This window comes from Musa acuminata, chromosome BXJ1-7, assembly GCF_036884655.1.
Source record: "Musa acuminata AAA Group cultivar baxijiao chromosome BXJ1-7, Cavendish_Baxijiao_AAA, whole genome shotgun sequence".
Taxonomy (NCBI): Eukaryota; Viridiplantae; Streptophyta; class Magnoliopsida; order Zingiberales; family Musaceae; genus Musa; species Musa acuminata.
The window spans coordinates 12,489,994-12,516,790 of NC_088333.1; the positions used below are offsets into that span (position 1 = coordinate 12,489,994).

The 26,797-nt window shown below is 36.5% G+C and overlaps 3 protein-coding genes and 1 long non-coding RNA gene across 5 annotated transcripts; 1 reads left to right on the forward strand and 3 right to left on the reverse strand.

Moving 5' to 3' along the window:
- Positions 1–11,436: 11,436 nt before the first annotated feature.
- On the reverse strand, positions 11,437–12,435 carry LOC103991915 (E3 ubiquitin-protein ligase EL5-like). Its single transcript, XM_009411454.3, has one exon. It carries the CDS (start codon positions 12,409–12,411, stop codon positions 11,608–11,610), a length of 804 nt encoding a protein of 267 aa, XP_009409729.3. The 5' UTR covers positions 12,412–12,435; the 3' UTR covers positions 11,437–11,607.
- A 1,007-nt stretch (positions 12,436–13,442) lies between these two features.
- Positions 13,443–14,466, reverse strand: LOC135679946 (uncharacterized). Its single transcript, XM_065193928.1, has 2 exons — positions 13,749–14,466; positions 13,443–13,656 (listed from the first exon to the last, which is right to left on the reverse strand). The coding sequence occupies exons 1-2, from the start codon at positions 14,359–14,361 to the stop codon at positions 13,577–13,579; spliced, it is 693 nt and encodes a 230-aa protein (XP_065050000.1). The 5' UTR covers positions 14,362–14,466; the 3' UTR covers positions 13,443–13,576.
- Positions 14,467–15,087: 621 nt separating this feature from the next.
- LOC135678877 (uncharacterized) lies at positions 15,088–19,503 on the forward strand. Its single transcript, XR_010515106.1, has 4 exons — positions 15,088–15,741; positions 17,679–17,798; positions 17,899–18,002; positions 19,092–19,503. It is a non-coding gene; the product is annotated as an uncharacterized LOC135678877 (long non-coding RNA).
- Positions 18,106–20,157, reverse strand: LOC135678876 (protein TIFY 3-like). 2 transcript variants are annotated; one of them, XM_065192109.1, is made up of 5 exons: positions 20,017–20,157; positions 19,702–19,813; positions 19,357–19,597; positions 19,196–19,253; positions 18,106–18,387 (listed from the first exon to the last, which is right to left on the reverse strand). In XM_065192109.1, exons 1-5 carry the CDS (start codon positions 20,052–20,054, stop codon positions 18,306–18,308), a joined length of 531 nt encoding a protein of 176 aa, XP_065048181.1. In that variant the 5' UTR covers positions 20,055–20,157; the 3' UTR covers positions 18,106–18,305. The 2 variants fall into 2 exon arrangements, with proteins under 2 accessions (XP_065048181.1, XP_065048180.1); XM_065192108.1 differs by having other exon boundaries at positions 19,357–19,600.
- Positions 20,158–26,797: the final 6,640 nt, after the last annotated feature.

Consider the following 26,797-nt stretch of genomic DNA (forward strand, 5'->3'; position numbering starts at 1 on the left):
ACTAAGCAATAAGATGTATCCATTAGAAATATTTATCTTTAACCCCTTACACGTAAAGTCAAAGTCTTGAATTTATCCCTTTATAAATAAAGGGTATACTATTTGGAATTTAAGAAATCATAAGTTTTTATATTTGGAGTATGAAAAATAAGTTAGGAATCTCAATATTAAATTTTGCACTCCCATTAATCCATTATTTTTTAAGAATATTATATTATCAAATTCAAGTATTATGATTATGGTAATAAAATTTATATCCCTTTAAATTTTTTAGATAAATAATAAAATACTTTTAAAAAATAGCTATTGAATTTAATTTCTTTCAATGTAATTTAAAGATCCTTATCTCTATAGGAAAATCCTAAATACATAAATGTCTTAAGTTTGATTTTTTATTAGTATGTAACTCAAAAGGTGTCCATGAAATTGACTTAGTAGGAATTTTATTCAAGATACACATAATTATCCTTAGAGCTTCTCTTTATATTAATTTGGGTGTAAAAGAATAACTCATCATGCTTTTGATCATATCTATAAGAGTATGATTTTATTTTTTAACAATCTTATTCTACTTTGACACATCTAGTAAAATATACTAAGCACAAATACTCTGCTTTTCTAAGAATCTAACAAAAGACTCAGGATTCTGATTTGACTCATTATATCTATCATGAAATTTATCATCGGATCCGATAATTTTAATCTTTTTATCTAATTAACTCTCAACTTAATAAGTGTATATTTAAAGGTGTCAATAGCTTGAGATCATACATGAATTAGATATATATAATTATATTTCAATAAGTTACCTATAAAGATAATGAAATAACTCCCTCCATTAAAATCGAAAACATAGAGTGACCTAGATGTAAGCATATATAATCTCAATCAGTTTCTAAAACTATGTTTCATTTAAATATTTGATTATAGAATCAGTGTAAACTTACGCTTTATATTAATTTTATACAAACCATAATATATAGTTTAATAGTTAACTTTTATTAAACCATAAATATATTGAGCTTACAACCACTAAAATAAATATAATATCCTAATAATTTTAGATAAAGAAATCAAATTTTTAGAATTATAGGAACATGTATCGTAAGGTGTATCAAATAAACTATCTTTAGGCATAGGTGATAAATATCCGTTATTATCGGTTTTGCTTTGAGATGATTTCTTATAACGATGAATATTTCATACTATTTGATTTTTATATTAAAATAAATCTCTATTATTAGTAATATAAGTTGAAGTATCATAATCAATCCAACAAGTATTAAGAAATTAACTTCTATAATTTTTTATTTGAAATATACAAATGTCAGACTTATACCATTTTTTTTTCAAACCGAAACTTTATAGTTATTTTTTACTTGACCTTTCTTGCCACATAAGTAGAATTTTACTATTAAGATTTTTTGAGTTTATATAATATTTATAAACTTAGGTTATTCATTATTAAATTTTCTTTTATTGTTACCTACTTCTATCCAGAATATTATAAGTCTTTCCTACTTTAATCTTAATTTCTCCTAAATACATATACTACTCAAGCTCATTTAAGTTTCACTTATTTTTAATTTTATTATAATAAATTTTAATTGAGTCAACTAAAAAAATATAATTAAAAATAAATTATATGAGAAAGGACTCAACTATATTCATGTCTAATATTCTTGAGTTTGCAGCTTTGTTAACCATATTGATGATATAATTTTGAAATCTTGAATACCAATTTTTTCGTTAAGATATCAACTAATGATTTATTAGTAAATTTAAATCGACCCTTAAATATTCCAATACATTAATTGACCATAATAAAGTCTAAATATTACTAGCAATTATTTAGTTTTTAGATTTTTTAATCATTTATCTCAATTATTTGTTCTATAGAACTTTTAGTAGTTACGTTTATGATCTTTTCAACTCATCCGATTAAGATCTTACACACCTAGTATAAATTACATATGCTTAAGCCATTTCGAATCAATTAATCTGGAAGTTATATGGACACATGAAAGAATGTACTAATGTAAAATTAATGCTTTTAGTTTTTAAAATATGATAAATTATTGATATTATTTATAGTTTCCCTTTTGAGTGAAATATTAACATATCTAGTTTACTCAAAATTATTTGTGGAAGACTAATACGTAGAATAGTATTGATATATTTGGGTATCCAACCCTAAACTAAAAGGATATTCAAAATAGTATTATTTTATCTTATTACATTATTATTAGATTCTCCTATCGGATTATCTAAATTTTCTAATTATTTATGTCATTATAAATATTATTTTATTAATATCATTTAGGATTAATTATTTAATATAATTTTATAAGTTATTAATCTAGGTCATTTTAACAACTATAGAACTAATATAATAATTTAAAATATAATTTAAAATATTTTATAAATAATAAAATATTTATTATAATTTATATCCTACAAGCCTATTATCCTAGGTCACTTTAGTAGCTACTAGTTAGATAAAACCTAGAGATATAAGTTACAAATAATATTCACTAAATTTTTTAATCTAATTTATTTAGAAATAGATCAATAATAGTGAAATAATAATCATTATAATTAGTAAATATTAATTAGCATAAAAGGAATCATATAATGATTATAATCAAGATAAAACATAAATCATATATTTTATGTGAAAAATAAATATCATTTCATAATTTTCTTTCATGCTCATATATTTAATAATAACATAAATATCTAAAATAATAATTAAAATTTATAAATAACATAAGTAGTTAAATTTAATTATAATAATAAATTATATCACATGAATAAAAATAAAATATTTATATTTTATTTTATTCGATTTTGATAAATATTTATCAGGTTTTATGATATAATATATTATTATCAAATTATGGTGATTAAAATAATATTATCAAATCAAAAAGGTAAAATTATAAACAGAGAATAACAACCATAATTAATCAATTTCATGAAGGTAAAACAATAATTTTGTGGCTAATGACATAATTAAAAAATAATTAATTTTTGAAGAGTAAAATTGATAAATAAAAAAATGAATTAAAGGATACAGATTTAAATTATTTGATTTTTGAAAGATAAAACTTCAAAAAAATGCAAAGCAACTTACAGCGATCTCATGCATGCGAACCTTTCGAAGAGAAGAAGCGGCATATCTATCCCAGTGATCTCTCACATCCATTTATATAGCTTATCGTTCTACTTCATCGTCCCCCCTCTTTGACACTTACTGCAAGCTGTTGCTATTTGATATCGATTCATCAGCCTTTTATGGTCATCACCATCGTTACAGAGACAGTAAATAGGAAGAGAATAAGCTTACACCCATGAAAGGAATCATTGGACAGAGCCGGTCACCAAGAGAGATGATCCAGGAAGAGCAGCAAGTCCACTTGATGAATTCAATGGGAAGAAATAGTTTTTGTGGTACCTCATTTTGACAATGTTATTGATGTTCTTTTTTTTACCTTTTTGCTGTTTGTCTTCTCGCCTGTCCTTTTTCACTATCTACTTTTCACTGTAGTAATTAATCTGATATCCATCCTTTAGAGTATATATTTGCTCTGCTGCTGCTTAATTGATGACGTATCGCATCTTATGAATCAATCCTTCATAATAGATCAATCCTTCCATCGCTTCAGTATTCTCCGAATCAAATATGATATGATAAATCTTTCATATCTTGGACCGAACACTATATCAGTGTGACATTTAAGTTCAAATGGACAATATGATCACGAGGAAGAAGAAGAGAGAAATAAAACGACAAGCCAAAGAAGAGAATTATTAGGCGAAACTTGGACTTGACCTTCACAAGTGGAAGCCTTTTTAGGGATCAACTCAGGGCCATCAACTTGGTTGATAGCAGTCCGCTCGCCATCACCAAACCGAGCTGCCGGCGTCTTCTTCACACCCACAACGAGACCCAAGAAGGATGTCGTCATCAGCATAAGATGCGAGGAGGAACTTACTGATCCGACGGTCCGGATCGCGTGAGTGCGTTGTTCGGGTCAATGTTTTTTGGGTGCCCAAGGCATTAACTCGACCATGACCAAGCCGTGGCACCTATTGGATCTGCTTTGGGTCCGACCAAAACAAACTCACGACCGCTCCCCGCCTTCGCAGTAGACCTCAACGTTGAATTCTCTCTCTCAGTTTGCTCTTCTTCCTCCGTCTTGCACTCATCCCCACCTTGAGTTGACTGTTATGCCTCCTCGCTAAGCCGCCGCTTCCCACACGTCTAAAACTCCTTTCTCCTAAACAATTATATATACGTCATCTCGTGAGAATAGAATTATTAGATGTTATAATTCTATCTAATAACTAAAATATACTATAGGTCTAATTAAATTTTAATTATAGTTATCATCAATAAAAAAATAATCCACTTATGATAAGATTTCTTATGAGATATGTTGAGGAGAGACTCTCCAATTACTTGTTTTATATGCTCTACTCTCTCACCTATTAGTAGACATTATCTCTTAAGGAGTTAATACATTATGTGACTTTATGTTATACGTTGAGAGATTATAAATCTTTTATTATATCTCTTTACATCGCTCATAATAGTTCTCTGAATGATAAAAAGAGAGGAGAAAATAAGTCTAATTCTTCTTACATATCTATATTACTGTAGCTTTCGGATCTGATAACAGTATGCTTATAAATCATATAAAGGTTTTTTGAATAACATTGAAAGGTGCGTAATCCTGATTTTGATCTATCATTATTTGATTTTGATCCATGTGTTCTGATTTTTTCACATAACAAAAGTATGATTATAGTTTTTATACTTATATTTGGTATCAAAACCATGTTTTGAAGTCATCTTAGATCATAAATGTATATTTGATCTATTTTGCATTTAGACTTATTTGTTAGTACCCGTTGCTTGCGAAAAAGTATTATTCGATTTTGATTGTACGATTCTTAAACAATCCGTTTGTGTTGTTGATTTACTTTCCTATTTCATCCATCTTTTTCAATCTCTAAATATATTCTTTAGTGCTCCTCGTTTGCTTGCGGACATTGTAATGTGATGGAACCAAGATATGTTGCTCGTATTTGTTCAATGGGTTACTATCGGTAGCAACATTTTGAGGGTGGCATCCTCTGTTGGTCACCAACCTAGTAGTAGGCAAAGTTGTAGGTAATGACTGTGCCGATGATAATCGTTGTTGCACCGCTTCTATTTGTGTGTAGTAGCCTAGGTGTTGCGTCACTATAGTTTGTATCCAACAATCCCTTCTAGGCATTATTGTGACCTATCGTGGTTGTCGATGCTGCACACATAGTAACACTGATAATGGTAGAACCAACGTGGGTGGGTCGGATCGAGGGGTTTCTTTGTGTTGTCGCTAAAGGACAAGTATCATGAGTGATGATAATGGTTGATAACAAACAATGATAATGGAAGTGCTACGACGGCTATGTACACAATAATCATAGCTTTTGGCTGAGACTAGTTATTACGCATCGAACGACTGCTACAAATGGAGCATCGCAGCATTAAGATATGTTGATATAATTTATTATTGTTAAATTTAATTACTTATGTTATTTATAAATTTTAATATTATTTTAGATGTTTATGTGATTATTAAATACATGAGCATGAAAGAAAATTATGAAATGATATTTATTTTTATATAGAAGGTGTGATTTATGTTTTATCATAATTATAATTATTATATGAGTTTTTTTATACTGATTAATATTTAATAATTATTATGATTAGTAAATAATTATGTGATGAGATAAAATGATATTGTTTTGGATATCTTTATAGTTTAAGGTTATATATCTAAAGATAGCAAGATTATTCTATAAGGATGATATTAGTCCTCTATAAATAATTTTGAGTGAATACTAGATATGTTAATATTTTACCAAATATAAATGATATTAATAGTTAATTCTATTTTGAAAACTCATTAATATTATTTTATATTTTATAGTAGTACTTCCTTTCATGCATTTTTATACTTCTAGTATCCATATAGTTTCTAGATTAATTAATTATAAATGGATTCAGTATGCACAATTTACATTAGGGGTGTTAGACCTTGATCGTATTAATTGAAAAGATCACAAGCATAATTATTGAAGGTTCTATAGAATAAATAATTAAGATAAATGATTGAAAAGGTCTAAATTGCTCGATTTTATGATAATTACTAATAATATTTAAACTTCATTATAGTCTATAATTGACATACTAAAATATTTAATGATTAATTTAAATTTACTGATAAGTCATTAGCTAATATCTTAATGAAATAACTGATTAAAATTCAATATGATGGTATTCGAGGAATGCAAGATTATATCCTCAATATGACTAATAAAGTTATAAGGCTAAAAACTATTGGGTATGAATATAGTTGAGTCATTTCTTATATAATTTATTTAATTTTATTTTTCTTAGTTAGGCTCATTTAAAATTTACTATGATAAAATTAAATATAGGTAAAACTTAAATGAGTTGACTAGTGTATGTGTTTAGGAGAAATTAAGATTAAAATAGGAAATGCTGATAATAATGTAGGTAATATACAAGGAGTGGGTAACAATAAAAGAAAATTAAAACATAAATCACCTAAGTTTATAAATATTACATAAACTCATAAAAGAAAAATGTTTATAGTAAAGTTTAACCTTTATATATATATATAAGTTTAACCTTTATATGTTTCAAATTAAATGTTACATAATTTTTTTATAATACTTAACGAATTAATTCTTACACTTCAACTTATGTTACTAATAATAAGAATTCATTTTAATATAAAACTAAAGAGTAAGAAATATTCATCATTATAAGAAATAATCTTAAAACAAAAGCAATAGTACGAGGTATTTAATGCCTACGCCTAGAAATAATTCATTTGATTAATCTTAAGATGCATGCTATGTTTCTACAATTTTAAATTTTAATTTTTATCTAAAATTATTAGGATATTATATTCATTTTAGTAGTTGTAAACTTAATTTATTTATGATTCAATACAAGTTAATTTTTAAATTCTATATGATAGTTTATATAGAATTAATAATATTATTAAGTTTATAATGATCATGTAATCAATTATTAAAATAAAATATAGTTTTATAAACTTCTCTAGATTATATATACATATAATTGTGGGTCACTCCATATTTCTTGTTTTAGTGGAGAGAGACATTTCATCATATTTATAAATAATCTATTGAGATATGATTATATATCTCTAATATACTATTGATACTTTTAGGTATACATAAATTAAGTTGAGAAATAATTAGATAGAAATATTAAAATTATCATATATGATTGGGGTGATGAAACCAATTGATAGTGTTTATGATTTAATATGTGTTTAAACGACGCAGAACTAGTTTCGATCAGGGAGAGATAATTAAAGTAGGAAAAATCAAATTGGGCCAAGAGAAATATGTCAGAAGATTGGACGGAAGAATCAAATTGGGCCGGAGAGAAATATGTCAGAAGATTGGACGTCAAGTAGAAAGATCGGTCGACGTGTCGGCAAAAAGCTTCAGGCCATGGGTTCTGGCATCGGGCCAAGAAGAACGAAAATTGTACTAAGGAAATCGGAGTTGCGGAGGTCAACTGACCGATTGGGTAATAAGCCACAAGAGAGGACGATGCGTCGAAGAATCGGATGAAGCACCGATGAACCAATGACATGCCGGATAACATGATTCAAGCTTTGTAATAATTGTCTAGATTAAAGTAGGTTTTATTTGTGCAGGATTAAATACAATAGTGATCAAGGCATAAAGCAAAACGAAGTCCCGGAGTCAAGAACGAGATTTCATTGGGAGTTCGAGAGTTCGTTGGAACTCACCAAGAAGATCGTCGTGAAGTCCAAGAGCTTACTAGGACTCCGCTAGAATATTGCCGAGAGATCATCGAAAGTTCACTAGAAGATTGTCGGAAGATCGCTGGAAGCTCCTCAGAAGAAACCTAGACTAATCGGATCATATTTGCTTAGTATATGCCTTAAATTTCGTAGTTAGCACATAATTAGGATTAAAATTGGGCCAACTTAATTAGGGGTCAGTTGGGCCTATGTATGGACTGTGTTAGGCAAAGTGAAGGGCCCAAATAGTGACCCAACAAGTAGAATCGCCGTGGCACAATCTTCAAGACTATGTCAGATGGTGGTACTGCTCAGACTCAGTCTCCAAGACTGTTAAGCAGTGGCACCGCCAGTCTAGGTGATGGTACCGCCCAAACACAGTCTCCCAAGCAGTGGTACTACCAGACTAGGCGGTGATACCACCCAATGTCAGTGCTACAGGTAGTGGTACCACTAGGACTCGGAAAACCCAAGATGAGACCTTTTTAGGCTCCAAGTTTGAATCAACTTAAGGCCTATAAATACCCCTCTAGAAATGATTGAACCACTATAAAATGATTTACATTTCTGTTCTTGCTATTTTCTCTTATTGCAAATTGTTTTACTTGCTTTAATTCCATTTCACTTATGAATATGATTTCAAAGTTAACATATCTCTGAAATGATTTTTGTCGAAATCAGTTTTAATCGAATGAAAGTTTTCAAACCGACGACTTTTATCCGCTGTACTAATTCACCCCCCTCCCTCCTCCCCCTCTTAGTGCTGACTCATTCCTAACAATTAGTATCGGAGCTAGGTTATTCTCATTTAGTTTAACACCCAAGAAAAATGGCTCTTTTCGGATTTCAAGAGAGTTTTCAATCATTTGTCCCCCTATATTCAATGGGATGGACTATACTTATTGGAAAACTCGAATGAGAGTTTTCTTGTTTTCTATGGATTTAAACTTATAGAATATCATTGAAAATGTATTTCAAAAGTCTTCTACTTGAATGAATGAATGGAATGTTTTGGAGAAGAAAACTTTTTCTTTAACTGCTAGAGCTATGAATACTCTATTTTACACCTTAGACAAAAATGAATTCAATCGAATTTTTATGTACGAAACGATTTTCGATATTTGGCACACTATTGAAATCACACGTGAAGGCACTAGTAAAGTTAAAGATTCGAAAATCAATTTTTTGATACATGATTTTGAACTATTTCGAATGAAGTCATGCGAAACCATTGTTGACATATACACTCGTTTTACGGATGTCGTCAATGATTTAAAAGCTCTTGGCAAATATTTTTCGAATCTTAAACTAGTTAATAAAGTTTTAATGACGATCATTCAAGAGGCTAAGAATTTGAATAATTTTTCTCTGAAGAACTTATCGGGTCTTTAATGACCTATGAAATGAGTTGTATGGCACAAAATGAACATGAGAACAACCTTCCAAAGAATAGGAAGGATTTGACATTTCGAACAATAGAATACCACTTGAGTGATGACTCAAGTGATGATGATAATGACCTTGAACTCATCGTATTAAAGCTTAAAAAATTCTTAAAACAAGAATCAAAGAACAAAAATGAACTTAAAAGGAATGCAACTACTTGCTATGAACGCAAGAAGAAGAAAGCACTTTGGGACGAAACGAATACCTTAGAACATTAGAAGCAAACTGATAAAGACGAAGTGGTGAACTTCGCTTTGATGACTCTCAACAACAAGGTAACCAGAATCCCTTTACTTTATTTCAAAATTACATGATGCTTTTCATGAGTTATTTTTTTAGAAATAAAAATAAAAAAAGTGATCATGTTAGTGTTGAATCTTGGATTTTGATGATGAAATCAATTGGTAAATTATTTGACCTAATCTATATGTTGAGATAAGTGTGCAGGATTAACTATGATAGCAGTAAGGCGTAAAGCAGATGATGGGCTAGAGTCGAAGATTCTGATAATGTACCGGGAGCTTACCGAGAGCTCATTTGAAGATCACCGAGAGTTTGTCAAAGGATTGTCAAGAGTTCGGAAGATCGCCGAGAAGTTCATCAGAAGATTGCCAAGAGTTCATCAGGAGTTCGCCGAAAATGCACTAGAAGACTCACCAAGAAGTTCGCTGGAGGATCGCCGAGAGAAAAATCGATATACTACACTAATTGCTCGCCTTAATCGTAGTTAGAATATTAAATTGAGTTAGGATTGGGAGGTGATCCCACTAACTCAATTAGGGGCCAATTGGGGCTGATTTGGGTTGGATTGAACAACTCATTCAGCATCTAAAATCACGGCCGGCGGTGGCACTGCCTAGGACTCGGTCTCTCAAGTGTTCTGGATGGTGGTATCATTGATAGTTAATGTTGTCGACTGATGGTACCGCTAGAGCTCGGTCTCCGAGCTTTGTCAGGCGGTCGTATCGCCCAGACATGATACCGTCCAAACTGAGTGATGGTACCACCCAATATTAGTCTACAGGTGGTAGTATTGTCCAATAATGACAGTGGTACCGTCAGTATCCCGAAATCCGAAGAAGTGATACTTTTTTGCTCCAATTTAAAAGTTATTAGGACCTATAAATACTTCACCATTTTCTACGTGAAAGAGTAACAAAAGTGCAATTGATAATGTGAAAAATTCTAAGTGCTTAAGGTATTAAAAATTATTGTAAAAGTGAGAAATGTTCTCCTCTTTTCGCTTTGTAACCCTTCAAGAAATAGGAGCAAGAAGAGATTGGAGAAAGGTGTTAGAGAAAAAATATTTAGGTGGAGAGCAAAACTGATTTTTTTTTGTTTTTTGGATTGAGCCAATCAAACATGATTTGATGATGAATCACATCGTGATAGATAGATGCAAATAAGTGAACTGTTTCGTAACATCAGAAAATAAGTAATATTTAATAAAACACCCTTAAAAGTAAGAGAAAGAAAATAAAGAGGAAGATGTTGAGAACATTCATATCCGTGAGATTTAGAGAGATGTCCCGAAAAGATAACCTCATATTTCTAAGGATAAGGATTAAAAAAATCAAATTACATTTATTAGGTGTAGCTCATAATTTAGAAGTTTAAATTTTTGGGTTTAATTCATGTGATATAATATCTGTTAACCCAACTCATGATTGTAAGATTTCTGACATTTTTTTTCTTATTTTAAATATGAATAGTTATGATTTCTCAAACCTTGTATAATATATTTTTTTATTTATAAAAAGATAAACTCAAGCTAAAAATGATGAATCTTTATCTTAATCAGATTAATCTGGACTAAAGATTATTTTATTCAAATATTATTACAAGGAAATCATGTAAAGATGATTTGTTTATCATGTATGATTTCACTTTAGTTCCCAATCCATTTGTCGTCTCCCATCACATTTGCTATGCTTAATAATTAATATTTTTATTTTTTATTTTTTATAAAAAATAAGTGACGAAGGTAAAATTTCAACGTAAGATCGATTTTATGATTAATTATTAAATTAGTTTTTATTTAGGATATCTTTTACTGTTTATTTTGAGTATTAGTATTTATAGTGAGCAAAATAAGAGAGACTTCACAATCGATTTATCAGTGTTTTCGATGCACGTACCAATAATTACAAACGATATACTCATTTGGATCGACAAATGAGAATGAATCTAAGCGACTAATTTGTGAATTATTATTCACCACCTCAATAGAATAAAGAAATCAACTTTATACAGCTCGGAACTTGATGCATCAATGCTTCCCACTCGATCCCTCCCTCGTCGCTTCTGTGTCGCCGCCTTCGCTGAGGCTATGTGACGCACCGGCAGCCCGTCTCCCCTGGCTCCACAGCCTCATCAGCGACCTAAACCTCGCTGGAACAGGCGATGTCGCCTCTTCCGTGGTCAGCCTACTCGTCGGCGGGAACGCCTCCGCTACCCTACGCGGTATCTCAATCACAAGTGCTCCTGAAGAGCTCGAAGAACTCTCCAGCGAGCCATCTCTGTTTTCTACTGTAGCAGTTGTTACAGAATTCCCTGCATTCATCTGAGCATGAACGGTCGGTAACCCTGACACGGGCTCGGCATTTGGGTTGATGCCGACGGGCCTTCGGCAAAGGGGGCAAGTGGAGTGAGAGCAAAACCACATGTCGATGCAATCGAGGTGGAAACCGTGGCCGCACTTAGGGAGCAGCCGAGCCACTTCACCGTCGGTCAACTGGGAGAGGCAGACGGCGCACTCGATCCCCTGCTTGAAGTCCGCCGCCCGGTAAACGGTGACGGGCAGCGACCGAAGCATGGCGGCTTCAAGGCCACGACCCGGGACGGGGAGGGGGCCGAGGTCGGCGGCGGCGAAGTCAAAGCGAGACCGAGAGCGGGTGCGGAGGGCGGAGCGCAAGCGCCGCTTGGCGTATAGATAGAAGAAGAAGGCTAGGACGACCACCATAAAGAAGAATATGATGGCCGCCACCACAATCTCGCTGCTTATCTTCACGCCAGCGTTATCGCCGCCGCCCCCGCCCCCTCCGCCTCCCATCGATTGATCGGCTGTGGACATTCTGCCCTCCTCTTGCAGTTCGTCGAGAAAGAAGCATCAACGTATAAATACTTGCTTAAAGAGAAGGAAGTTTTAGACGTGTGGGAAGCTGCGACTGAGCGAGGAGGCATAACACTCAACTCAAGGTGGTGGATGAGTGCAAGACGGAGGAAGATGAGCAACCGAGAGCGAGAGAATTCAACGTTGATGGGCTGCGGTCTACTGCGAAGGCGGACCGTGGTTTTGGTCGCACCCAAAGCAGAATGCAATAGCTGCCACAGCTTGGTCTTGGTAGGATTAGGAGTTAATGCCTTCAGCGCCCAAAAAATTTGACCCGGTAAACGCATTCACGCGATCCGGACCGTCGAATCGGTAAGCTCCTCTTCGCATCTTATGTTGATGACGACGTCCTTCTTGGGTCTCTTTCTGGGTATGAGGACGACGCCGCCGGCCCGGTTTGGTGATGGCGAGCAGACTCCTGTCAACCAAGTTGATAGACTTGAGTTGATCCCTAAAAACTCTTCCACTTGGGAAGGTCAAGTCCAAGTTTCGCCTAATAATTCTCTTCTTTGGCTTGTCGTTTTATTTCTCTCTTCTTCCTCCTCGTGATCATCTTGTCCATTTGGTAACTTAAATGTCACACTGATATAGTGTTCGGTCCAAGATATGAAAGATTTGTCATATCATATTTGATTTGGAGAATGCTGAAGCGATGGATGGATTGATCTAACTGAGTCTTGATTCATAAGTTGTGAGATGTCATCAATTAAGCAGCAGCAGAGCAAATAATATGTAAGTGTATACTCTAAAGGATGAGACAAACTGGGTGAGAAGACAAACTGCAAAAATGGTACCAGAAAAACTATTGCTTCCCATTGAATTCACCAAGTTGACTTGCTGCTCTTGGATCATCTCTCTTGGTGACAAGCTGTATGCAATGATTCCGTCCATGGGTGCAAACTTATTTTCTTCCTATTGACTATCCATGTAATGGTGCTGATGACACTAGAAAAAAGAGAAAAGAAACAAGAAGAAAAGGAGTGGGCTGATGAACCGACGACATCAAACGATAATAGTTCGCAGTAAGTGTCAAATAGTGGATGATGACGTAGAATGGATGTGAGAGATGACTCGAATAGATCTGCCGCTTCTTCTCTCGGAAGGGTTCGCATGCATGAGATCGCTGTCAGTTGCTTTGCTTGAGAGAGCACGCCACAGCCTGCGCCCAGTGCCGCAGTCTCGCCTTCACATGCTGCGGATTGTCTCCTGTTCAGCACCCAAACCACCCTAGTTGTCATCAACATTTCCGTTCTATATGTGTTAGATCGATAGGTTGACATGGTGTTGTAGATCAGCACCTGGGTTGAATATCTTCCAGGCCTCGGAAGAGCCGGAACGCGTCTGCTCATCGGGGCTGCGGGGGCTCAGAGGGCCGCACAAGGTTGACGGAGACGAGGTGGAGGTCGGGGTCGAGGCAGGGCTCGGCGAGGACCACAGCTTGGGGTCAGAGACCTGACGGTTTACGGCGAAGTAGAGGTCGAGTGCGGGGAGGGTGTGGCGGAGGTCATGGCCGCCTTCCTCCTCGCTGAACCCGAACCCGAGTTCTATGCATCCCCTCAGCTCATCAAGGTCCTCATCGGTCAGGCTCTTCACTCTTCCGCTCAGCCTCCTCTCGCCGTCATCGCCGGGCTCCTTCTCGACGGCCTTCTCCTCATCGTTTCCCGCCTCCATCATCATGTGCCTCCTGTGCAGTGTCTGCCTTCTCCGCTTCTCCCACTTGGCCTCCCTCGTTGTCTCTCTCATCGACAGCTGCTTCGAGAGCAACCTCTTCTTGCTGCCTCCCATGGCGGCACTACCGGCATTCCACGTCAAGGGAGGATCGTCGATCACCACCGCCTGTTCGTCCTCCTTCCCCTCGCTTTCCGAGGACTTCGACATCAGACAATGCTGCAGCATCTCTTCGCCCTTCATCACTTCTTTCACTCTCAACGCCTGCGCTCCTCCTCCTCCAGAGGATTCTCGTGAAGAGCATCAAGCACCGGCCGGTCGACGACGGCGGCCGCTGCGAGCGGAGGACGAGGAGGGCAGGGGGGGAGGGAGGGGAAACAAGGCTCCCTGGATGGAAATGAAGCGGGAACAAATGCGAAGGAGCTGCATTCGCTTATGTCTGGGGAGGTGGCATGGATTCGGGCGGCTTACCATGTATATTGGGAAGGTGTGGCGTTATCCTTCACTCCTCCGAGCTGCAATGCCCACCGCTCCTTCCTCTTCTCCACAACCATTTCTAGTTCACACAACCCGTCTTCCATACTTAGCGTAGCGGGAAGCTGGTTTACTGTTCCATCTTGCGCAGGATGATCCCGATCCCTTACAGAAACGCGAACAAAGCAATTTTAGCTTGTCGCATCAAAACTTGTCATCGGTGGCGTCTGACTCTGCCTCCGTCATCGGATTAAGCCGATTGACTTGATGACGTGTTAAAATCCAAGCAACTCACTGAGTGGCGGCTGAGTCCAAGACAATCTCTCTCTCCTCTCTCTATCTCTCTGTGTAATCATAAGATTCTTCCTTGTATCATTACGTTTAGAATCTTCCGGATGTGCCGGCTGGCGCAACTCGGAGGTGGATAGGGATCGGCTGTGAAGATATAGGCAGGGTGACGGCTTTTTCCCATCGCACTGGCCGAGTGGGGACCACAGAATTCGCATATTTTGCCCTAGGCCCGACGTTGTGATCTGTGAATTTCTGTCTTGGTTGGAACATCTGATCCTCATGTTCGAGAACGTTTTAAGAGCTTAGAGTTGTTTCGTGTCACGACTTGAAAGATGGCTGATGCAGGCGGAGTCGGAGAACATCAACAAGGCACCGACCTGGTCCCACTTCTCTCGTCTCCTCGATGTGCGCCACGTCGAGCTGTTGCGCTCATCGAGGCCTTAAACCCGAGCTCCACTGGTTCGCCGTTCGAACGACCAGAAAAATGGCAGTTGCCTCCGCCGCCACTATGGCCGTCGCATCGCTGCCTACGTCCCTCTTCGTCCTCCGCCACTCGGCTACCGCCTCCCGGATCTTTCTCCCCGCTGCGCGCTTCTTCCGCCCCTCGAACCCCGGGCCGCCTCATTTCCTATCACCTTCCTTCCCTTGATCGACGGAAATCACTGAGTCGCCGCCGCCGCTGATTCCGAGGCACAGGATGTCGAGGTAGATGTACAAGACGACGAAGCAGGAGGAGTCGAGGGGCCCGATCACGGCTCGGGTGCTGGCGAAGGCGACGACGACCGCTCCGAGGAGGCGAGGAGGGAGGGGTCGACAAGGAGAAGAAGTTGACGCCGGTTTTCGCGGCCCTCGTTGGTGGTAACCCCTGACCCTACCTCTGTGCTTTCTTTCCCTTAAGCTTCCTTTGGATCGTGTACTTGTCGATGTGAATCTTTGTTGCTTAAAGCACATAAATTGGATGCCCAAATGCTGTAGGTAATTTGACCTTTTAAGATATTTAATGTGTAATTCTTTCACAATCCAACAAATAATGCTGAGAGATGCTTGTAATTGGAGCTTGACGTATCTTGTTCCATGTACATTCTATTATCGGTTTGATAAGCTCTTCCCTTTTCCAGTAAATTTAGTGTTTATGATCTCTCAATTCGAATTAAACTAAAAAAATTAGCTTGTTTGTAGGTGTGTTGCCCTTCTTGCAAAACAAAGACAAACAAAAACCCTTATACTGAAAGCCCTATTTAATTTTACTATAAGTTAATGTTTTGCAACATGAAAAATCTGTATGAAGCTTCAAGTTATATTAGTTGCATCTCATTTCCAGAAGAAGACAGTCGAAGGTCTTAGGAAGAGATGATGTACGTTTTTGACTTCATTATAACATGTACAAATGAATTTGCGATATATTTATATTTGATTTGCTTTTATATGCTAACTTGCAGTTAGCATATTTTTCTAAAAGAAAAACAGTATATCATTGGTTTGTAATCATTCTAAGATATAATTTGAAAATAGAGCCTTTGTCATCTTTTAGAAAAGGAATGTCTGATATGCTGCTTTTGCCTATTGACAAGGACACAGTATCTACAGTGTTACATGTATCGTGTACCATGTTGCGCTTGTTAATGGCACCTACATCGTGCTATTATCAGATTCTGACAACTCAATTTACACCTGCCTGGTGACACACAGTCTTTAGTTGCTGCGTATCTGCTCATTGGAAGAGTATGAAGATGGTACTTTAACTCTAGTTTAGGACAGTTTAATAATTGGTCGAAGCTAAAACAATTTAGTACCTTCTTATCTCATAACGTACGCCATATCAATCTATTTGATGTGATTATCCTTCAAAGAACTTTAATTAGTGAATATGAAGTCAATATATTATGATTGGGAGAATTATAACCAGGCGATTCAGAACATAAGGTCTCTTTAACTAATAGATGGTTATGTTCCATCTTATATTGTAATGCATTTGTTCAAGTTCTACCTTGAGGGAAGAAAATATTGGAGATTGGGCCACAAGAGGAGTTTTTCACCAACTAATTTCTGTATCAATCAGGTGGTCTTATTTTCTTCTCTTAAATTTGTAAATTTGACTTGAGAAATAGAGATTGCGGGTTCTATTTTGTTCTTAGCCTGTTTAATTGATTTTGGGAGTAAGACGATTGGCCTAGTCAAGTTCCGATTAAATTTTTTTAAAATGCTTTTTACAATTTGTCAAACTAAACATGAGTCTATTATTAAATATCTTAAAACCTGCTGAGTGTGTATATCTATATGTCAACATTCAATTGGGTTGGACTCAATTGGTCAATAAGCAGTTCCATTGTATGGATCCTGTTCTTGGCCTCGCTTAGACATCTGATCCATTTGACCTGGGAACTTTAGAATTGGTGGCACTAGCTACTGTAATGGGTGAAACATCTTGGACTGCTTAAAATTTTTGTCATGGTTGTAGATCTGGCTGATTTATTCAAAGGTTATGAATCTTGGATAAGTATGACTTCTTCTTTGCAGTTTCATTCCCTTGATCAATTGTTTTTGTAGATTTAGACTGTCAGATATGCGAAGTACATTCGAACTGAAAGGAGTGGATTTACAATTCTGTTCTTTGATGGTCTAGCATAAGATGCTTTACAATGGAATGATGAAACTTCCGCACATATAATATTCTGATTACTCTATGGTGTTGTGTTTTATATGCATTGTGAACCTGTTTTTCGTTAATACATGTATAGTTTGCTTTAGAATTGGGAATTCAAACTAATTTGTTGTCTTGGTTGCCATCGTCAAAGTTGGTGGAATCGTGCGATATGTCAAAAGTGGAAGTCAGAAGTCATTAGCAGCCTTTCTACCGTATTATGTGTACGCACGACTTCCGGCAATAGCAGCTTTTGCATCATCTACGAGACTTGGTACAGCAAAACCATTGCTAACAACGTTTCAGCTTGATGTCTTCTTCGTACACTCTAATTGTTCTCATGCTGTTGTTTTCCTAATTGCTTTGTCTCGTAGGTGTATCTGCCACCCTCCGTGCGGTGATCGGTGGCTAAATCCTCCGTGTCTGATACCTACTACCACCGGACTCTGTGACTGGCCCCTGTTGTTACGAAATATCTGTAAGTGTTCGCCACTCTTTTTACATCACTTGCAGTTTGCTATTAGATCACAAGGACAGTAAGCAGAAATTAATGTCTGAAGTTGTGTATCAAACATCGATACTGCATGCCACACAGCACTTTTAACATTAGTAATAATTGCATGTTCATAAATGCAAGAGGTTCATCATAGGACAGTAAAATGATGCAGTGAGAGACATCAGTAAAGGTGACCTAACACAAAGTTCATGATTCAACTACGAGTGGCAGCATAGCAGCTTTTCCTAATCAAGTTTCTTATGGCAGTGACGAACTGCAAGCTGATTAGGTGAGTTGAGGCCTCTCCTCCGAGGCCACTTCCATGTCTGAAGACTTTTCTGCAGCATAGGGGGCCCTATTTGCCAGCCTGCACAAAGTAGTCATTGGGAAGATGATTTAGAGGTTTGACAGGTATAATATATAAAGGAAATGCCAAATTTTGTAGAATGGATAGATCTCCTGTGAAAGGGCCCCATTTGGGACCCTTTCTGCCTCCAGTCATCATACGAGGAGGCGAGGCTGGTAAACCAGCAAGGGGCATTCGCACGGTTGCATCACCCGTGTGCGCGTCACATCGATAACGTTGGAAATGTCGACCTGCTACCTAACTCATGTGCCCCAAATCCCCAATTATAATTGAAACGGACATAATCTAATTTTAGGGTTTCCTTTTATCCTGTGAAATATTCTGTGGATAGTGTCCTAGTCATGGTATCCACACATCAAGGGGCTTCAAGATTTTTCAGCACCAAGAATGTAGTATTTATCTCCAGGGTGATGTTATGTCCACAAAATAATAATAATAATAATTAAGGGACTTGGTATTTGGAATATCAAGATTAAATATCTGAAATAATAATAATAATTTTCAGATGCACATATCTTAATGGTGTCATGACAAGATTATTTATGAGTTATTCTCTAGGGTTCATTGTAGCGGATTATTAAAGAATTAACCAAGATGTGACTTGAAGACATGAAAGGAATGTAATCAGGTGTGATTCTATGTTTATAGATTGCTGATAACTATGCAGTATACTGCCTAAATCAAGCCAACTGATATGGATTTAGATTGAAGTTTACGTGATCGGACACGAATCAACAGGATTATTTCCTGACAAAAGTAGAGAGAACATGGAAAGAAGAACAAGTTGACGGTGGAGCAGGAAGCTCACCTGTCCCGGCGTTTCTCCAGGAAACGCTGAAGCGAGTGCCTTCTTGCCATGGGCAGTTCTGCAAGCGAGCAAGAAGAGGAGTCACTAATAATCTCTGATCTGTGAGCTAATGGTGGAGAAAAAGGAACCACTAGAACCAAGGAAGAGGGGGGAGTTCCGACCATCTTGCAGCTTGCACAGAGCGTCGCTGGCGGTAGGCATCAGCTGCGGCTGGGGCTGCCCGCCGGCAGTGGAGCTTTGCAGTGACAGAGACCTCGTGAGCACCGGCCCGAGCGCCGCGGCGGCCGCGGCAGCGCTGGGGCCGACAATTGCGGGGGCTTTCTCGGCGGCAGCAGGAGTCCGGTCGCCAGATACCTTCGTAGCCCCAGCAACGGCGGCGGCGATGAGCATGATCGCCTGGGCCTGCTTCAGTGTCGACCCAAAAGCTTCAGCTGGAGTGGCGAGTCCAAAGCGTGCAGTGTGGGGAGATGTTCCAACTAAACGGATCTAGATCCGGAGTCAGATACCTTTTCCGGCGGGATCGCGTTGTAGACTCTGACCTTTCCGGCGTAGAAGATGGTGAACGGCGACGCAGCAGCCGGTGGGTACGCCGTTGTCATCGTCAACCCCCTCAACAATCTCCCACATAGCAACACAACAACCCAAAGCAAAAGAGAAATATTTATACATGGAATCAGATGGAGAGAAGAGCGGTAGCAACTACAATCGAGCATATTCTCGACAACAAGAACATCCATCGCCAACAGCAAGAAGATTTCAGACAGAATCCGAGACGTGGAAGCCGTGAGATCATTGCAAGTTAGAAGCAGAGCAACCGGTACCTGTTAGCGGGGTGCGTCTTCACATCCTTCCTCTCCATCACGCCTTGTTCTTGATTCCTCACGGCTCGCTATCTTCCTCAGGTCATAGGAGAGGGCAGCGTCACGGGACTAGTGCGCCTTAAATCAAACCCGTTCCTGTGCTCGCACGCCCACGTTCCTTCCGTCCTGGCTCTGAACGTCAAGGAAACGCAACGTACGAGAGAGAGAGAGAGAGAGAGAGAGAGAGAGAGAGATGCTAATATTGGAAGGAAGGAAAATGAAAAGAAAAGGTAAAATAGTGGTCCCATTTCTTGGACGACGACTTTTTAGTTTTGTCACGTGGAGGATTCGATTTAAACTATTCCTTTTTTTAACTCGTGGCAAACACTCGATTCCTTCTCTTTGATGTATGCCTCTGCACGCAACTTTTGCACTCAGCGTCCTCTGTTTGTCCGCTGTTTCTGATTCCTCTGGATCGAAGCGTTGGAGAGGTAGAAGAAAGTTATCCCCCGATAGATGGATGTTATAAGCATGGCTCAGTAAACGAAACGTAGTCTCTTCATGGACTAATATAAGGTCAGATTTTGATATAAGCTGCTGATATTTTAAATAAAAGTGTACATTTTGATGTTAAATGTTATATATCTTTATATATATAAATATATATATATATATTCTTTATTCGTTGATGTCTGAATTTTTGTTTTGGTTTCGACTTTTCTCTTCCTCTTCAACAAAAAAGAAAAATTATAAATCTTATTTTACGATTTGTTTATTATTTTATTTTTTATCGTATTGGTATGTATTGTTAAAATTATATTTTATTTGATTGGTACAAAGAGAAAAAAGAGACTCGGTGTTTATCGCTCTCACAAGATAATAACATCTCTCTCTCTCTCTTTACATCTTCCACTCTTGTTTGTCAGAAAGCGGTGCACGCTTAGCTTCACCACCGGGCTTTATGAAGCAGCTGGACGACATGTCCATCTGTTCTCTCTCTATCAGTAATCATGGCGACTTCAAATGTTGCATGCGTTTGTCATGGCCAATGGCGCGACCGACATGCTTCCGAGGGGAGTCCAAAAAAAAACAACAACAAGGACGATTATGAGTAAGAACGCATCATGTAGGGTAGCCGGTCCTATCAAGGCTATTTGATCTACTTAATTTTCTCGTTTGACATTTATGCTGAATCTATTTTGGTGACTCGAATCATGATCATTTAAAACAATGTATCACGGCATCGAAGTTTATTTTTTTATTTTTTTTCTTTCTCGTAAAGGTAAATTTTTTTTGAATTTTCTAATTAGATTTTCTTTTCTTGATATATTCATATATTTTACTATTGTTTGAACAATATATATAATAATCAATAATATCTGAAGTACTATATATATAATAATCTCAATGATCTTGAAGATGCTAACTAGCTTAGTTGGTAAAAAATTCCGATAGAATATTACAAGAACATGTGCTTAAATCTCGTCCTTATCGTTTGAAAAAAAAAATCAATCATTTAAAAAAGTTTCTTAAGATTTTGCTAACGAAAAAAAAAAGACAAATCGTTGTTTGTGGATTTATTTAGGAACACCATGGCTGGTCCACCATCCCTTTCCAGGAGCAGGTCCTGCAAGGAGCAATTCCTGGGTTTCAATCCTTACCTTGGGTTTCTTGTGGGTTGGGTAGACCTGGAAAGGAGGAGGAGGAGCGCATGACGGAGGGGCTTTTAGGGCATGTGAACTCCATGGCTTTCTGCATTGTTTGGCCGAGGGGGTCCCACCCATGTTCTTCTCATCGAGCACCTATCTCGAGTGAAGCCTTTGGAAATGGAGTCTTCCTCCTGTTGCTTAGTGGCTTGTCAGGCAGCCTGCGGTTGGAAGCATTGTACCTCAGTCCGGTGATCATCCCACCTAACTTGTCCGATGATGATTCAACGAGCTCCTCCTGTGCTCTGTAGCTCACGAATCGAAGCACTCTCCCAAAATTACGCCTGCCATTAGCTCAATCAACTTTTACAGGGAAGTACTGATTTAATTTGTCTAAATAAATTAACTCATCATCTTTTATTTTTCTTTTTTCTAATAATTTTCTCGAGAAAAAAAAAAGAACTCTTATTGTATAAGTTGATTGAGTGTTTTTTTTTTTTTGCATTTTTAGAATATTGTAAAATAGTTGTATAAAGCATTTCTCTTCTTGATATTAGTCTATCAATATAAAGTTAAGTGGGAAATCTAAAATTAAGTGAAGATACCAATAGGTTATTTGTTTTTTCTCTAATGTGAAGTTGATTGGTTGTTCCTTTTTTTCCATTGTTAATTATGTAAAATAGTTGCATAGATATTATCCTATCAATATATGAATAGATGACTGAATGACCTATTCACCTAATGATAATAATAATAATAATGATAATAATAATGATAATGACCCAAATGGAAGCCCCACGCCACTTCTCACCATCATCCATCTCTAACACACATGTATCTTTCGAGACATTAAATGTGTTGTCCACATGTTCACTTCGTTTTCTTCTTTATGATAATGCATATCTTGTCGAGATAAATGCTAGAATTTGTTGTTCTGAATTATTGCACGTATTCTAATCAAATTCTATGATGCTGGTAATTATAATTAAGAAACAAAATAACCCTTTTCAACATATACTTAATATTCAAAGAAAATTTTATTTTATGTTTATTTTTATTCCGTGGGTTGTTATCCAAACATGGGAAACTCGGGCATGCAAAACATCCTAATTTATTAGATTTCTTTCTTAAGATTCTTATTGAATGTGGACATAGAGGCATCAATTATTTTTATTAGTTAGATGCGAGGAACAAATGAGATTAAGAATTAGATAGATAGATAGATAGATATGGGATGAGAACCGTTAAAGCACTTTCCATTTTGTTAACCGGCCTCATCATATGTGGGCCCAGAAGAAGCTAGACATAAATGCTTGGCCCACATCAGATCGAATTAATCCTTCACTGAGTCGATTACGAATCAAGTACAAATTAAATGATATTAAAACCTATCTCCTCACGTTCTCCGTGTCAGAGGAATAATACATTCAACATTATTATTATTATTATTATTATTATTATTATTATTTAAAATTTAATATTATTAATTAGTTTTAATAAATAATTTATTTTTTAAAAAAAAAATAAAAAATAAAAAAATTAATTAAGAAAAATATAAAAGAAATTTATACCTCCATATTCCAATGGTACAAAAGCACTGCATATTTTTTGGTGGAGGGAATAGTCTACAACAATTCATTTTACTTTTACTTTTATACCTCCATATTCCAATGGTACAAAAGGCACTGCAGATTCTGCAATGCATTAGAGTTAAAGCAAACCCACCGCACTCTCTATCCTGGTTAGGATTGGCTTCAATGCCAACTTGACCAAGTTGATATATTTTTTAGTAATTTAAAATATAGGTGTAAGATGATTAATGATAGGCTACCAAACCAAAAAAAATAACTACTGGGCCATAGATTCAACACAAATTTTTTTACATAATAACTTTATTCAAACAATTATTATGTAGTATGAGTTGTCATGAATTTGAGTTCTATTTACTTATTAAGTGATGACTTAATTCAGTATGTAGAGTACAATTCTTGAGTTGTTACAATTAGAATTACTACAAGTTTTCATTAACTCAAACATATATATATATATATATATACAAGAAATTTTTTTAAGATTAATAATTTCTGTTATTATGTGAAAAAATTATATTACTTTCACCTCAATATAAACTATTATTTTCGTTGGATATCAATGGATCCGATGACAAAGGCATGATAATCCTAATGGTACCTTATTGGATGGACCCGATGATAATTGAGGAATATGATGAAGATGGGTAGAATTTATGATTTTAATTTTTTATTTGAGAAAAAGATTGCAAGTTCCACAATTTTATGATGAAGATGGAAAAGATGATAGCTAAATTTAGAGGGACACGCAATCACCCCTAAAAAGTGGGCCCCACACGTTTTGGGAGAAAGGTGGTGGCATTACTCGCGAAATTTCTCAGGGGTGATTCACTCCGACCGGATGTGGCAGCGTTCGATAGGAATTCGGGTTGGATTTAACTGAATCCGACAACGATGCAGATCCAAATATTACATCCAAACTCGATCCGCCAGCACCGTCGTTCCGACTCCGAGTCTTGAGACCCCCTCTGCTCCGGCGCCAGGGACTCGCACTCCGCCTCTGCTCCACCGCCGACGGCGATTTCGGATTCACCATCCTTCTCGGCCGTCCATGGATGGATGATTTCTCTAAGGAATTCTCTCTCTGTCTCTCTCTCTCTCCTCAGCATTTCCACCACCCTCTTGGTCGGCGCCGGATACTTCGCCTTAGGCTTTCTCCTCGCCCACAAGGAGACCGGGAGCGGCTTTCCTTCCCAAGTTCTTGGATCAAGCCTTCGCTGATAGGACTACAGTCGCCTCCTTTCGGCAGACGTCGCTGCCGCCTAGCTCGAGTATATAGTGTTGATGTTGATAGGAAGAGAGGATAGAGATATCAAATAAAGGAAGAGTACGACAAGCTTCAATTTTCTATAATTCTCTCAAAAAAATATTTTTACAATTTCAGAAACTCTATTACCCTCATGACCCAACATATGAGGTTTATATAGTCCCTAAAGATATATTATATTAATTATATTCAAGATGAATCATTCTCTTTCAAGAAACCTTTTCAAAAATCAATAACCAATTTGACTTATCCTTCTATAGACTTTTAATCCATTTTTTCTTCTTGATGTAATGATTCTCCCACTTGATGTAATGAACCTTTTTGTGACACTTGAACAAGTTTAATTCCAACATTCTCCCCTCTTAAACTTATTCCATCCAGCATGCCAAGTTTTCTTCGAAGTTGTTGAAATATTTCAAATTTAAGAGGTTTTGTGAGTACATCAGCCACTTGTTCACTTATCTTGACATGATGTATCTCCACTTCTTTATTTTTTATATGATCTCTTATGAAATGAAATCTTGTATCGATATGCTTTGATCTTTCATGATAGACTAGATTCTTAGCTAAGGCAATAGCTGATTTGTTATGAACATAAATCTTGGTTGACTTCTCCTGTGGCATATGAAGTTCTTGGAATAATCTTCTTAGCCATATTGTATGACAAACACTAGAAGAAGCTGCTATATATTCTGCTTCACAACTTGATAGGGCAACGATTCATTGCTTTTTTGAAGACCAAGTGAATGTAGCTTCACCAAAATAAAATACAAATCCAGTTGTACTCTTCCGATCATCGTAGCTTCCGGCCCAATCACTGTCACTATATCCAATGAGCTCCAACTTTTAAGATGATGAATAGAACATTCCATACTCAATTGTTCCTTTGATATATCGCAAAATTCTTTTAGCGACATTTAAATGAGATGTCTTTGGAACTTCCATAAATCTACTTATTAAACCAACTCCAAATAGTATATCAGGTCGAGTGCATGTTAAATACCTTAAACATCCAACTAGACTTTTATAATAAGTTTGATTAATATATTTACCTTCACCTTCCTTGGTCAACTTGGTGCCATATTCAACAGGTGTATCTGTAGGATGACAATCTTCCATGAAAAACTTCTTTAAAACCTCCTTTGCATAATTTTCTTGTGAGATAAAAATTCCTTCATTATCTTGTATAACTTCGATACTAAGGAAATAAGTCATTAAGCCCAAGTCGATCATCTCAAACTCCTTTTTCATAGAGTGCTTAAAATCTATAATTATGGAGCTACTATTGCCTATAAATATTAAATCATCTATGTACAGGCATATAAACAAGATATCTCCATTAGAGTTAGATTTCGTATAGAGAGCATGATCATGTAGACATTTAGAAAAACCATTTTGAATAAAATAAGTATCTATTCGAGAATTCCATGCTCGTGGGGCTTGTTTAAACTCATAAAGAGCTCTCTTTAACTTGTATACTTTGTCTTCTTGTTCTTGAATAATAAAACCAGGGGGTTGTTGAATATATACCTCTTCTTCAAGAACTCCATTAAGAAATACTGATTTGACATCCATTTGTAAAATCTTCCATTCCATTTGAGCTGCTAGAGAGATAAGTAATCTTACTGTCTCCAATCGAGCAACTAGCGCAAATACTTCTTCATAATCAATCTCATATTGTTGTTTATATCCCTTCGCAACTAATCTGACATTGTATTTCTCCACATCTCCTTTTGCATTTCTTTTTGTTTTGAAGATCCACTTAACACCGATAGCTTGGTGGTCTTTTGGAAGTGTAGTAAGCTCTCATGTATTATTTTTGTTAATTGCATGAATCTTTTTATTCATAGCTTGTCGCCATTTTTCATCTCTATAAGCTTATTCGAAGGTTAATGGATCATATCCTGCAAAAAGATAAAATAAAGATAGTTCATCATTATTAGTATCAATCCTTTGAGTCACATCATATAGGTCCTGAATCGGTATTGTCCTTCTTATAATTAGACTTCTTGAATCATATGACCTAGTTGATCTAGGTGATGATTCTGGAATAGCCACTTCGGTGCTTGCTTGTATTGTATCATCTTCTTCTAAAGCTATAGCTTTCTTATGTTGCTCATCACTTTTCCAGTTCCAAATATGTTGTTCATCAAACTCAACATCTCTTGACATCACAACTTTATTTGTGATAGGATTGTAGAGTTTGTAACCATTGGAATTTTCTGGATAACCTAGCAAAATGCATTTTTGACTTTTATCCTCCAATTTTATTCTCTTCTCTTTTGGTATCTTGGCAAATG

Coding starts and splice junctions, on each gene's coding strand:
- LOC103991915 (XM_009411454.3), bottom strand. CDS start 12,411: ATGTCCACAGCCGATCAATCGATGGGAGGCGGAGGGGGCGGGGGCGGC.
- LOC135679946 (XM_065193928.1), bottom strand. CDS start 14,361: ATGAAGGGCGAAGAGATGCTGCAGCATTGTCTGATGTCGAAGTCCTCG. Junction 13,657..13,748: donor CTGGAAGATATTCAACCCAG/GTGCTGATCTAC, acceptor GGTGCTGAACAG/GAGACAATCCGCAGCATGTG.
- LOC135678876 (XM_065192108.1), bottom strand. CDS start 20,054: ATGGAGAGGAAGGATGTGAAGACGCACCCCGCTAACAG. Junction 19,601..19,701: donor ACGCGATCCCGCCGGAAAAG/GTATCTGACTCC, acceptor TCGACACTGAAG/CAGGCCCAGGCGATCATGCT. Junction 19,254..19,356: donor TCTGTGCAAGCTGCAAGATG/GTCGGAACTCCC, acceptor GCTCGCTTGCAG/AACTGCCCATGGCAAGAAGG.